At 42.4% G+C, this 14,848-nt stretch overlaps 1 protein-coding gene across 1 annotated transcript in view; it reads right to left on the minus strand.

Annotated features, from left to right (window-relative positions):
* The window catches only part of PIWIL3 (piwi like RNA-mediated gene silencing 3), a 56,765-nt gene that overhangs the window by 16,916 nt on the left and 25,001 nt on the right, over window positions 1-14,848 (minus strand). The window contains exons 2-5 of the mRNA XM_073886873.1: window positions 8,618-8,746; window positions 1,926-2,140; window positions 1,005-1,123; window positions 281-361 (exon numbers count right to left, since the gene is read on the minus strand). Coding sequence (XP_073742974.1) covers window positions 281-361; window positions 1,005-1,123; window positions 1,926-2,140; window positions 8,618-8,746 — 544 coding nt within the window. The remainder of the gene's footprint in view (window positions 1-280; window positions 362-1,004; window positions 1,124-1,925; window positions 2,141-8,617; window positions 8,747-14,848) is intronic.

Here is a 14,848-nt window from a genome sequence, read left to right on the forward strand (position 1 = left end):
TCTGAACAAAGAAGTATCACAGGGCTGAGAGTCAGGGTCTAAAACTGGTGCTTAGAAGTCAAGTAAGAAATGCTCTTTTGAACACCCTTTCCAATAGATACTTACCTGATGTGCTAGTTATATCATCTTTGTTAAACCTTTTTTATTACCACCCACAGGATCACACACATTTGTACACATACATACATATATATTAGTATGTATGTATACCTGTGAGAATCTATAGGATATAGGTGTATAAATTATAAACATTATGTGAAACTTCCTACTTTATACCAACTTATGATCGCTGAACTCAGTGGCCTCACGCTTGTTATAATAGTTGCGACCAACTTGCTCCAATTCCATCATCTTCAAAATTCTAGAAATTGGAAAAATAGATTTTGTTGAAAGTACCATAAATATTATTAAGCATTCAGTAACACACATGAGGATACATTAGGGGGAAAATTATATGCCAGTGACTTTCTCTTTCAAATAATTAAAGGGAAGTGCCTGGTACAAGTAAATTACATTGTGAGGTAGATATTAAGGTTCATTTAACCTCTGTTTTTCCCTACTTTCCATAATATACACCAAACTGTCATGGAAAGGCCATTAGCATGTCCTCCATTCCTAGAAATGAACCAAAACAGCTTCTGCAGACTATGTGCCTCCAATTTTAATTTTGAGTATCTGTCCATCGCTGTGAACGTAGAAAACAAGTGAATTTGCTCCAGGGAGAAATATGCATAGATACGCATAGTTGATGTCTATTCCTCCTTCTAGACAGGAGCCAGGCGTGGGATGTGGGGGTAGGCAGGGAGAACAACACTGGGGACACGCCACAGAACTTAAACATGTCTAGGTGAGGTTCAAGTGCCATTTCATCTCCCAAGATCCTTTGCTTTCCCAGAATGAGGAGGTGTCAAGAACAAAATTCTAGGAGCAAACATCTATGTTCAATGCCACTGACACACTAACATACAACCAAATCTCAAGGAAACGAAATCTTATGGACACACCTTCTAAAAAGAATGTTGTAATAGCGTAAACAGTCCGGCGAGGTGGGCGTGAGTTCACTGGTGAATTCAATGGTCACCTTCACAACCTGTTTTTTCAACAGGCTGACCAATTCCATTTTCTGAGATAAAGAAAAAAACCAAAAAGGTCTAGCAGTCCTTCCAAGGATAGTAAGCTCATTACTGGACCACAAGTCAGTAGGTCACTTGGGGATCCAACACATGAGCACGGCAGGGGTCATCTTGCCCCTAGAGCCACATGCAGGGAGAAAATTGGATTTATGAGACCGAAGTGAGGAGTCAGAATTAAATATTTACAGCCTTTTTTAAACAAGCTCCTGTAAATTATTCATTTGGTAAATATAGAAGTTTACTGAAGAAAATATTAAGTTCTTCTAAAAATTTTTTTTGCTGAAGTTTTAGAGAGAGCAAGAGATAAAGACTAAATTATTCAATACTCCAGCATTTGAGCCATATTTGCCATTGAAAAGGTAAAAAAAAATTACATGTATATATTGCTCTCAAATTCATTGTAACCACTGAAATGAGGCATGAAGGAACATCAGTGATAACCACACATGGCATATGGGTTTTGTTACAAGGCCTACAGGCAAGAGATCTTCAGGTAGTCTCCTCAAACCATCGTGCAAAAATGTGTATTTGCTCTACTACGGTGAAAATATGAGAGAGAGAAAGAACAAATGTCAAAGTGTCCTGCCTGTGTGGCTCAGTTGGTTAAGCGACTGCCTTCAGCTCAGGTCATGGTCCCAGGGTCCTGGGATCTAGCCCCACAGTGGGTTCCCTGCTCAGCAGGGAGTCTGCTTCTTCCTCTCCCTCTGTGCTGCACGCCTGCTCTCTCTCTCACCCCCCTCAAATAAAATCTTTAAAAAAAGAAAAAGAAAATGTCCAATAACAGTACTTAACTGGTGATAGTAGTTTCTGAGGTAATAATAAAGAGCTTCCATCAAATATATGACACTTTCCAATTAACGCTTTATGCTGCAAAAGCAGTTCTGTACGAACTTTTCCATCCTCAATGTCTGGCATGTAGTCAATGTTGTACTTATATGTGACCTGCTGGGGGCGAGATGTCACTCGGAAATGGTTTGTGAATAGCTTTACGGGTCTACCCTGCGTGCCTGCAAAAATGGAGTCACATGTCAATAATGAAACCAGCTGAACAACCGCACCCAAAACAACGTGGACAACCTGATACTGAGAGCCAAAGTTAGGCCAAACCAGGACATTAACCACCAAACACATAAACATTTATATACACCTGGTGTCCAGAATGCGTACCATCCATTTAGATGGGTCCTATGTAAGCATTACTTTTAGAGTTAAAATAGAAGATTAAAATGTTTAACAATAGCAAGATCAAAAGCAAAATCTCTAATGCAAGGCTTCTAAGGGCGGGGGGAGGAGGGTGAGCGGGGAGCCATAATGTAATAATGTAAACACTGTAATAATGTTTAGTTTAAAAAAAAAAAAATCTCAGTGGGTCCAAAGAGCTGGGTCATTCTATCTTAGTAGCTCTAAATGGAAAAGAGAAAAATGAAGAGTCCATCTGGACTCTGAAATAGGTCTTTGTTTCTGCAGAAGTGGGCACTATCACAACAACCAGAACAGATAGGAGGGTACCTCCCCTCACAGCGATGGGATGAAGCCTCAGACCCACTCTTAAACACAAACCAGATTGAGGAGGGGAAAAGATGGCAGAGGAGTAGGGGACCCTATTCCAACTGGTCCCCGGAATTGAGCTAGATATCTACCAGACCACTCTGAGCACCCATGAAACAGCCTGAGATGTAAGATCTGGATCTCTACACAGAGAACATTGCAGACGGTTGGCTTTGAGGTACAAAGCAGGGAGCTGTGATTCCGCGGGCAGATATCAGATGATAAATGGCAGCAGGAGGGAGCCTGGTCATGGGGATCCTACACCGCCGGTGAGTGACAGCCTTGCGTGCTGGAGACGGGGCACAAACTCACAGACCAGTAGCAGTGGAGAAGGGACTTTAGGGCAGCCCCCGGGATGGAAACCCGGAGCGGCAGTGTCGTGCGTGCGACCTGGGAGCGGCTGGTGGTTTTAGAAGCACAAAGGGCAGGGATGTGCCCCGACCTGGAGGAAGGACTGGGAGCACTGCTGAGGGGCGCACAACCCAGGACGCTGCAGTTTTTAGCAGCACAGACAAAAACAGAGATAGTGTGGCCTGGAGAGCTCACTGAAGAACAGACTGCGATCTCTCTGCTCTGAGGCAGAGGGTTGGAAACGGTCTCTTCTGCTCTGACTCTCGGAAGAGACATGGAAAGCCGCCAGAGAACAAAAGCCCCAAAAAACCGGTTCCCACTGAGCCCATCCCCCACCAGAGGGAGGCAGGGCAACTGCCCAAACCGGGTTGCCTGAGTAACAGTGTGGCAGGCCCCTCCCCCAGAAGATAGGCTGGGAGAACAAGAGGCCAGCAACCCTAAGGTCCCTAGAAAACAGGTGCATCTTGCTTGGGTTGTGGTCAATACTCCATACATTCCCTCAACTACCCATCAACAGAATGACTAGGAGGAAGAACCCCCAAAACAGGAAAGACTCAGAGATTATGACTTATGCTGCAGATTTACAAACGGATGCAGATATAACCAAGATGTCCGAGGTGGAATTCAGGCTAGCAGTTGTGAAGACAATGGCTAGAATGGAGAAATCAATTAATGGCAACATAGAGTCTCTAAGGGCAGAAATGAAAGCTGAACTGGCAGAACTTAAAAATGCTATCAATGAGATCCAATCTAATCTAGATAATCTAACAGCTAGGGTAAATGAGGCAGAAGAACGAATTAGAGACCTGGAAGACAATTTAATAGATAAAAAGGAAAAAGAGGAAAAACAACTCAGAACCATGAAAATAGGATCAGATAAGTAAGTGACACCATGAAGCGTTCCAATGTCAGAATAATTGGAATCCCGGAGGGAGTAGAGAGAGGACTAGAAGATCTATTTGAGCAAATCGTAGCTGAGAACTTCCCTAATCTGGGAAATGAAACAAGCATTCGTGTCCTAGAGGCAGAGAGGACCCCTCCCAAGGTCAAGGAGAACAGACCAACCCCCCAGCCTATAAGAGTAAAATTCGCAAATCTTAGAACCAAGGAAGCCATTCTGAGAGCAGCTAGGGGGAAGAGGTTTCTTACGTACAGAGGGAGGAACATCAGAATAACGTCAGACCTATCCACAGAGACCTGGCAAGCCATATTCAGGGTACTAAACGAGAAGAACATGCAGCCAAGAATACTTTATCCGGCAAGGCTGTCATTTAGAATGGATGCAGAGATGAGGAGCTTCCAAGACTGGCAGAAACTGAAAGAATATGTGACCACTATGCTGGCCCTGCAAGAAATATTAAGGGGGGGTTCTATAAACGGAGAAAGACCCCAAGAGTGATATACAACAGAAATTTACAGGGGCAATCTATAAAAACAAGGTCTTCACAGGCAACACGACAATTCATATCTTTCAATAATCACTCTCAACGTGAACAGCCTAAATGCTCCCATAAAACGGCACAGGGTTGCAGATGGGATAAAAAGACAGGACCCATCCATATGCTGCCTACAAGAGACTCATTTTGAACCTAAAGATACAACCAGACTGAAAGTGAAGGGATGGAGATCCATCTTCCATGCCAGCGGACCTCAAAAGAAAGCTGGGGTAGCAATTCTTTTATCGGACAAATTAGATGTTAAACTGAAGACTGTAGTTAGAGACATAGAAGGACACTATATCATTCTTTAAGGGTCTATCCAACAAGAAGATCTAACAATTGTAAATACCTATGCCCCCAGCAAGGGAGCAGCCATCTACATAAGCCAACTGTTAATCAAAATAGTCATATTGATAACAATACATTAATTGTAGAAGACCTCAATACTCCACTCTCAGCAACAGACAGATCATCTAAGTAGAAAATCAACAAAGAAACAAGAGCCTTGAATGATACACTGGACCAGATGGACCTCATAGATATATACAGAACATTCCACCCTAAACCAACAGAATACTCATTCTTCCCAAGCGCACATGGACCTTTCTCCAGAATAGACCACATACTGGGCCATGAATCAGGTCTCAACCGGTACCAGAAGTTTGAGATTATTCCCTCATATTCTCAGACCATAATGCTTTAAAACTGGAACTCAATCACAAGAAAAAATTTGGCAGAAATTCAAACACTTCGAAGCTAAAGACCACTCTGCTCAAGAATGTTTGGGTCAACCAGGAAATCAAAGAAGAACTTAAACAATTCATGGAAACCAGTGAGAACAAAAAGACATCGGTCCAAAACCTATGGGATACTGCAAAAGCGGTTCTAAGGGGGAAAATACGTAGCCATCCAAGTCTCACTCCAAAAAAAAAAAAAAAAAAAATCCTGAATTCACCAATTAACTCTACACCTTAAAGAACTAGAGAAAAAGCAACAAACAATGCCTAAGCCATGCATTAGGAGAGAAATAATTAAGATTAAGCAGACCAATGAATTAGAAACCAGAAACACAGTAGATCAAATCAACAAACCTAGAAGCTGGTTCTTTGAAAGAATTAATAAGATTGATTAACCCCTGGCCAGACTTATCCAAAAGAAAAGAGAAAGGACCCAAATTAATAAAATTATGAATGAAAGGGGAGAGATCGCGACTAAGCCAAGGAAATAAAAACAATTATTAGAAATTATCATCAACAACTATATGCCAATAAACTGAGCAATCTGGATGAACTGGATGCCTTCCTGGAAACCTATAAACTGCCAAGACTGAAACAGGAAGAAATTGACAACCTGATTAGGCCAATAACCAGTAAGAAGATTGAAGCAGTGATCAAAAACCTCCCACAAAACAAGAGTCCAGGGCCTGATGGATTCCCTGGAGAATTCTACCAAACATTCAAAGAAGGAATAATACCTATTACACTGAAGCCGTTTCAAAAAATAGAAACAGAAGGAAAGCTTCCAGACTCATTCTATGAGGCCAGCATTACCTTAATCCCCAAACCAGGCAAAGATCTGATCAAAAAGGAGAATTTCACACTGATATCCCAGATGAATATGGATTCCAAAATCCTCAACGAAATCCTAGCTAATAGGATCCAACAATACATTAAAATACATTAACAGCAACTGGGAAAAGCTCGATTTATCCCTGGGATGCAAGGGTGGTTCAGAATTCGCAAATCAATGTGATAGAACACATTAATAAAGAGGAGAGAGAAGAACCATATGGTCCTCTCAATTGATGCAGGAAAAGTATTTGACAAAATACCGCATCCTTTCCTGATTAAAACTCTTCAGAGTATAGGGATAGAGGGAACATTCCTCAAGTTCATAAAATCCATCTATGAAAAACCCACAGCAAATATCATCCTTAATGGGGAAAAGCTGAGAGCCTTTCCCTTAAGATCAGGAACACGTCAAGGATGCCCACTCTCGCCACTATTGTTCAACATAGTACTAGAAGGCCTAGCAACAGCAAACAGACAACAAAAAGAAATAAAATGTATTCAAATTGCCAAAGAAGTCAAACTCTCTTTTCGCAGATGACGTGATACTTTATGTGGAAAACCCGAAAGACTCCGCCCCCAAGTTACTGGAACTCATACAGCAATTCTGTAATGTGGCAGGATACAAAAAAATCAACGCACAGAAGTCAGTTGCTTTCTTATACACTAACAACGCAACTGTAGAAAGAGAAATTAGAGAATTGATTCCATTTACAGTAGCACCAAAAACCATAAGCTACCTCGGAATAAACCTAACCAAAGAGGTAGAGGATCTATACTCTAGGAACTATAGAACACTCATGAAAGAAATTGAAGAAGACACAAAAAGATGGAAAAATATTCCATGCTCATGGGTCGGAAGAATAAACATTGTTAAAATGTCTGTGCTACCCAGAGCAATCTATAACTTCAATGCCATCCCGATCAAAATTCCAATGACATTTTTCAAAGTGCTAGAACAAACAGTCCTAAAATTTGTATGGAATCAGAAAAGACCCCAAATCGTCAAGGGAATGATGAAAAAGAAAAACAAAGCTGGGGGCATCACGTTGCCCAATTTTAAGCTCTATTACAAAGCAGTGATCACCAAGACAGCATGGTATTGGCACAAAAACAGACACATAGACCAATGGAACAGAATAGAGAGCCCAGATATGGACCCTCAGCTCTATGGTCAAATAATCTTCGACAAAGCAGGAAAAAATATGCAATGGAAAAAAGACAGTCTCTTCAATAAATGGTGCTGGGAAAATTGAACAGCCACATGAAGAATGAAACTCGATCATTTTCCTACACCATACACAAAGATAAACGCAAAATGGATGAAAGACCTCAATGTAAGACAGAAATCCATCAAAATCCTAGAGGAGAACATAGGCAGTAACCTCTTGGACATCGGCCACAGCAACTTCTTTCAAGATACATCTCCAAAAGCTAGTGAAACAAAAGCAAAAATGAACTTTTGGGACTTCATCAAGATAAAAAGCTTCAGCACAGCAAAGGAAACAGTCAACAAAACAAAGAGGCAACCCACAGAATGGGAGAAGACATTTGCAAATGACACTACAGATAAAGGGCTGGTATCCAAGATCTATAAAGAACTTCTCAAACTCAACACCCAAAAGACAATCACGTCAAAAAATGGGCAGAAGACATGAAAAGACACTTCTCTGAAGACGACATACAAATGGCTAACAGACACATGAAAAAATGTTCATCATCATTCGCCATCAGGGAAATTCAAATCAAAACCACATTGAGATACCAGTTAGAATGGCAAAAATGGACAGGGAAAGAAATAAATGTTGGAGAGGTTGTGGAGAAAGGGGAACCCTCTCACACTGTTGGTGGGAATGCAAGTTGGTACAGCCACTTTGGAAAACAGTGTGGAGGTGCCACAAAAAATTAAAAATAGAGTTACCCAATGACCCAGTAATTGCACTCCTGGATATTTACCCCAAAGACACAGATGTAGTGAAAAGAAGGGCCCTATGCACCCCAATGTTCATAGCAGCAATGTCCACAATAGCCAAACTGTGGAAAGAGCCGAGATGCCCTTCAACAGACGAATGGATAAAGAAGATGTGGTCCATATATACAATGGACTATGACTCAGCCATCAGAAAGGATGAATACCCAACTTTTACATCAACATGGATGGGACTGGAGGAGATGATGCTAAGTGAAATAAGTCAAGCAGAGAAAGTCAATTATCATATGGTTTCACTTATTTGTGGAACGTTAAGGAACAGCATGGAGGACATTAGGAGAAGGAAGGGAAAAATGAAGGGGGGGAATCAGAGGGAGAGATGAACCATGAGAGACTATGGACTCTGAGAAACAGGGTTTTAGAGGGGAGGGGAGTGGGGGGGGGATGGGATAGCCGGTGATGGGTATTAAGGAGGGCACGTACTGCACGGAGCACTGGGTGTTATATGAAAACAATGGATTGTGGATCACATCAAAAACTAATGATGTATTGTATGGTGACTAACATAAACACACACACGCACCAGCACCTCAGCACACGTTTAACAAGAACAATTCCCTAACACTGGGTCGTTCATGGCCAGCACACCTGCCGTGGACTCTCTCACATGGTCCAAGTACTGTCGGGTATCCACCACATGGTCTCGAAAAATGCCCCCAAAACGGTTTCTCTCCTTCACCGACGTTGCCTGCAGTGTAGCCACCAGCTGAGCTTCCTCTACATGGAAACAAGTGTGAAAGCCATGAGTTTTATCGGATAAAAAAGGGGGAAAAATAAAACGGAAAGGACAATATTAAACCCCAGCTATTAAGGAAAACTAAGTCAAGGTCACTGGAGGTAGGAAAGAGGATGGTCACAGGATCCAAACAACAGTATTTCAGTCATGGGTCACCAGGAAGGGGGACTGTGACCCAGAAGCCTCTCCCAACAAGACCCCACTCCACAGCAGTGGCTGGCCGAGCCCCCACATTCATCAGTGCTCTGGCATTTGCTCTTATCAGGCACTTGTCCAGGGTGCAAGCTTCAAAGCAGAAACCTTGTCCCTTCTCTACTGGCTTTATAGGCCAATCACCTGGCACCACACTGCCCTCTCGTAGGCATCAGAAAATGCTGACTGAACAGGCTGTTAAAAAAAAAAAAAAAATCTATGAAATGCTCTTGATACGGAACTGATCTATTCTTTTTATTAACAGCAACTGGGAAAAGCTCGATTTTTAATCACATTGTAATATGCATACGGGTTTAAATATTTGATAGGTCGATATTTGGAGGACAGTGCAAAGCAGTCTTTCAAATACTGTGAAAGAAACTTGTATTATCCATAAACCCTATACCCCTGAAAATGGCTAATACAGTCCATGCTCTGGGTGGCAAAAACTGGTTCTCTTCAAAATGTTACTTCTGGAAGCTATCATTCCTAGTTTATGAAGATCTTATAAGATACCAAAGTCTGAATTTCTATGATAGAAAAACTAATTTTACATAAATTTTAAAAATGCTTTTTATCAAATTCAACTAATTCCAGACACATCCAGCAATCAAACTTACCACATTCAAATTTCAGTGAAAGAAAACAGTTGTCATTATTCATTAGTACTTGCTACATATAATGTATTTTACGTGAAGCATGAATCATAACTCTTCAGACAGGATATAGATGATAAAAATAGGTATTTTACTACTGTGTATTCACCTTTATAAATTCATTTCATGGAGTCTGGATTTTGTATCAGTTTATTATAAAAATATCTACAACATAAGACACCAAAAGCAGAGACAACAGAAGCAAAAATGGACAAGTGGGAATTCAAACTACAAACTTTCTGTACAACAGATGAATCAGTCAACAGAATGAAAGGCACTTATGGAATGGGAGAAGATATTTGCAAGCCAGATTATCTCATAAGGGGTTAATTTCCAAAATACATAAGGAACTCCTGCAACTCAAGAGTGAAAAAAACCTAATATCCCATTTTTTTTAAAATTGAGAAAGGGTAACATCCAGTTCTCCATGCAATACATGCCCTCCTTAATACCCATCACCAGGCTAACCCATCCCCCCACCCCCCTCCCCTCTAAAACCCTTAGTTTGTTTCTCAGAGTCCATAGTCTCTCATGGTTCGTCTCCCCTCCCACTATACAAAAATGATGAATCATGGAACACTACATCAAAACTTAATGATGTATGGTATGGTAACTAACATAACATAATGAAATTAAATTAAAAATATATATAAAATTGGGGAAATGTCCACTCAGATCCTTTCTCAAAGACCTAAATGGCCAACAGGTATATGAAACGATGTTCAAAGTCATCAGGAAATCAGGAAATTGCAAATCAAAACCACAATGAGTTATCACTTCCGGTCAGTAAGTATGGTTGTTATATATATGAAAAAAAAAATCCAAAACAAAACAAAAAGACAGCAAGTGCTGATGAAGATGTGGAGAAATTTAAACCCTTTGAGAAGGCAAAAATGGCACAGCTGCTATGGAAGACAGTATGGAGATTCCTCAAAACACTTAAAAGTAGAACCACCGTATAATCCAGCAATCCCACTTCCGGGGGAGTCTTTCAGAAGAATTGAAAGCAGAATCTCGAAGAGGTATTAGCACTCCCATGTTCACTGAAGCAGTATTAAAAATAGCCAAGCCCTATAAACAACCTAAATGCCCACCAATGAATGAATGGGTCAAGTTAATGTGGTATATCCACACAATAGAATATTATTCAGCCTTTAAAAAAAAAAAAAAAGAGGGAAATCCTGCAATATGCAACAACATGACTTTGCGGACATCATGCTAAGTGAAATAAGCCAATCCTAGAAGGACAAATAATGCATAATTCCGCTGATAGGAGACATCTAAAACAGTCAAACTCCTAGAAGCAGAGAGTAGAATGGTGGTGCTCAGGGGTGGGCTGAAGGAGGGATGGGGAGTTGCTAATCAACAGGTGTAAAGTCTCCATTATGAAAGGTAAGTTCTAGAGATCTGCTATTCAACATTGTGCCTATACTTAACAGTATTGTATTGTACACTTAGAACTATGTTAAAGGTATGTATGTATGTATGTAACTATGTAAAAGATCTCATGTTATCTATTCTCACCATAATTAATAACAATTTAAAACTGAATGGGGCACCTGGGTGGCTCAGTCTGTTGAGTGTTTGATTCTTGATTTTGGCTCAGGTCAGGATCTCCTCGTTGTGAAATCGATCCCCGTATCAGCCTCCATGCTCAGCATGGAGCCTGCTTAAGATTCGCTCTCCTTCTCCCCCTCCGCTCGTTTATGCTCTTAAAGATTATATAAGTAGGAGCAAATCAGAGAATCAGATCTGAGGTGTAATTGTATTAGCCAAATCCTTGGCTAATACAGGAGCCTTTGTGCTCACCTGCAAAATGATAGCCTTCCACCTATGAGGATAATACAATGCAGGGGAATGCTGGGGTGCTCAAGGAGCTGCTCAACCTCCCAGTGCAGTGATTCACAAACCCACTCATGTTCCTAGAATTGCTAGTGAACTTGGAGTTATTATATACAAACACAGTGTCTAAATCTGAAAAGCAACTATATCAAACAATTGGCTAGACTGACTGTCATCAACCTCCATTTCTTTTCCATAAGCCTTAAAATACAGGGGGAATAAAATGCTGACCGAGTAGTTTGATGCAGAAAAGAAAAATAGTCGCGGGCTGTATGCTCTTCCCATCCTGCCGAACCCTATGGGGATCCTGAGGTTCTCTGCCTGGAATGTTATCACTGTGGTGCACCCTCACGGATTAAACATCCCCTGCCCCTCACCATATCCCTCTCTTTTTTTACCTGGAGGCCGCGGTGCCCTTCTTGGTCTTCGTTGTGCAGGCTGAGCCACTTGGCTTTTCACTTGCAGTGGCTGGGAGCTAGGTGGAGTTTGGCCAGTTTGCTGGGTCTGCATGTTTTGGGGAATAGTCATAAAGAGTGGTGTTAAGGTATTTATTCATCACCCAAAAATTACTTGCCTGCCATGTGCCAGGCACTATCAGGGCATAAAGCATATTCCCTTGTGAAGGCTCCCATGCCAGTAGTATAAAAAAATGACTTACATAGCTTTCACATGTTAATTGCCAGGGAAATGAAAAACAGAAGTACAGAAAATTGGTTGTTATTGGGAAGGTGGGGTGTGAAGGGGGCTGGTTAAGTTAATGGAGGATGAAGCAGAGCCTCAGCAAGTTGAGACTGAATCAAAGACTTTGAAAGAGTTACAAGGTTACACAAGCCGCAGGTAGAGGAAAAAAAGAGCAAAATTTCTAAGGCAGAAACGTCCAAGGCAGGACAAAGTAGCCACTGTGGCTGGAGCAAGGGGAAAGAGAAGAGAACTCCGAGAGGTGGTGGGAGGGAAGCCATTTTGAACAATGTGCCTCTAAGAAAACAGGAACCCGTAGAGGGGAAGGCGTTGGGCGGAGGAGATGCATTGGCGGGTTTACCGGGCTCTGTGCTGGGAAACATGAGGGAAAGACCAAGACAAAAGCAAGAAGACCAGTTAGGAGGCCATTTGCCGTATCCAGCAAGGGATGCTCGCGGTTTGGACCAGAGAGTGGTAACAGAGGGGGTGAGACACTGTCAGATACCAGGTTTTTTTTATTTTTTTTTTTAACTGGGAGACAATAGTATTTCCTGGTTGTTTATGTGAAAGGTTTGAGAGGAGTCCAAGATGGATCCAAAGACTTCGGCCCCAGCAACTGGAAGAATGGGGTTTCTTCCAATGAAGTGAGTGGGACACGTGTGGGAGAGCACATCAGGAATGTGGAGATATCTGTGGGGCGTCAGCTGCTCGTTTTGAAGTCACTCCCAAAGAGGAGTCACTGGCTAGGGCCAAGATATTCAGAAACATTTGCATCCATTCAGATTGAAAGGAAGTCCATTTGCATATGTGAAAACACGTGAGAGGGAAGCAGTAGAGGAAAACAAAGCATCCTGCATAAAGGAGACTGAACAGGACTGAGCTCACTAGTGGCGCGGTGGCTCCAGGTGGTGCGGCTTGGGAGGGCGCCCGACCATGGGCTCTGCCTCGGGCTCGGGTCCTGGCTCGGCCTGACATTGCTGTCCTGAAGGTGAGGACCTTGAAGGGGACAAGCCCTGGAAGAGCACGGTTCTATGAGACATCTTTGTGTAACTAGTTGCCTGGTAACTTTCTACAAACTAGGGCTTTAAAGAAAGCGTCAGGTACTGATTACGCAGGTTTTCCGCTCACACCACCGACTCATAACTCTGAAGTTGTCAGTGAAGCGTCCTGTAGTAAAAGACAGGAACCTGGTAAAATATTCCTAAAAATTTAAGAAAAACTGTTGACTAGGATTCTTTTCCCCACACAAAGTGACAGGACACCATGGGTTACAGTGCTTGCTTGTAGGAGTCAGGTGTGCACAGAATTCTCGCCTACGACGTATCCTCATGGCACAGTGAGGAGCTCAGGTGTCCCCTGGACACTCGCCCCACCACACACACAGGCACACACACCCTGGAGCTACTACAACCCGAACGAGTCTTCCCGACTCCGCTGACACAACTCACCTTCCTCCTCAAGAATTAGGCTCCTCTGTGGGCGGTGTATCCACTCCCTGTGGCCTGGGGCTCCTCTCCTCCAGCCCCACAGCGTCTGAGTACTGACATCCGTGGGGTCAGAGGGGCTAAAGCCTTTTCTCTCCGAAAGTGTTAGCCTTTTCCAGGACTGGCTCTGTGCCCTGCTGTGGTCACCAAGTGGTTGTAGGACTAGCCTAGCTGCCTTGCGCGACGCTGCTGCAATCAGCAAGACTGATGCCTGTCCAGTACCCACCCTCATTTCAATTTCAACGCTGCTGGCCCAGCCCCTTCCGGCACCGCCTCCATCCTGCCCCAAACGAGGCCGACCTTGATGTTCATCTGGCAGGTTTACAGGTGTTCCGAATTTCAGTGGGATGGAAGTGGGCTGTTCTGCCTGCTCTCTTGCCCCACCTTACCTCACCCATCAACTATCCCTGGATTAACCTGCCAGGTGACTTTAGGAAATATGTGCACTTGGAGATCCAGAAACTTAGGCCCTTACACTTAATATTTTAACCAATTCCCTGCTGTTGCCAATACAACTAAATTGTAATCACTGTGTCCATCCTTGGACCCAAACCTAGGCTCCTCCGCCATCTTCTCCTTGGCCTAGATCCCTACAAGTGGATTTGCAGTGATGTGTAAGTTTCTAAGTATGGGGAGTCATTTATTTTTTATTTTTTATTTTTTTTGGGGGGGGAGTCATTTTTTTAAATGGTATTTGTTGTGTCAGGGTTTTTTTTGTTGATTGTTTCCAAGTTTCTGTCATTCTTTGGTTCTGCTACTTAAAACATTTTTAGGGGTGCCTGGGTCGTTCATTTGATTGAGGGTCGGCCTTCAGCTCAGGTTTTAATCCTGGGGTCCTGGGATTGAGCCCCACATCAGGCTCCCTGCTCAGCGGACAGACTGCTTCTCCCTCTCTCTCTGCTGCTCCCCCTGCTTGTGCTCTCTCTCTGTCAAATAAATAAAATCTTTAAAAAATTGTTTTTAATCAGCAATTCTTTAATTTTTATAATTGCATTGTTTTGCATTAAATCCTTGATGCACACACTGTGTACCCATTTTATTTTTAATTTTTTAATTTTCATTAAAATAAATAGCATACAGTGTTATATTAGTTTCCACTGGACACCTATTTTTTTTTTTGTATAACACCCAGTGCTCCATGCAGAACATGTCCACTTTAATACCCATCACCAGGCTAACACATGCTCCCACCCCCCTCCGCTCTAGAACCCTCAGTTTGTTTTTCAGAGTC

Source organism: Callorhinus ursinus, unplaced genomic scaffold (genome assembly GCF_003265705.2).
Source record: "Callorhinus ursinus isolate GAN/ISIS: 27379988/994484 unplaced genomic scaffold, GSC_fseal_2.0 scaffold72, whole genome shotgun sequence".
NCBI classification, from domain to species: domain Eukaryota; kingdom Metazoa; phylum Chordata; class Mammalia; order Carnivora; family Otariidae; genus Callorhinus; species Callorhinus ursinus.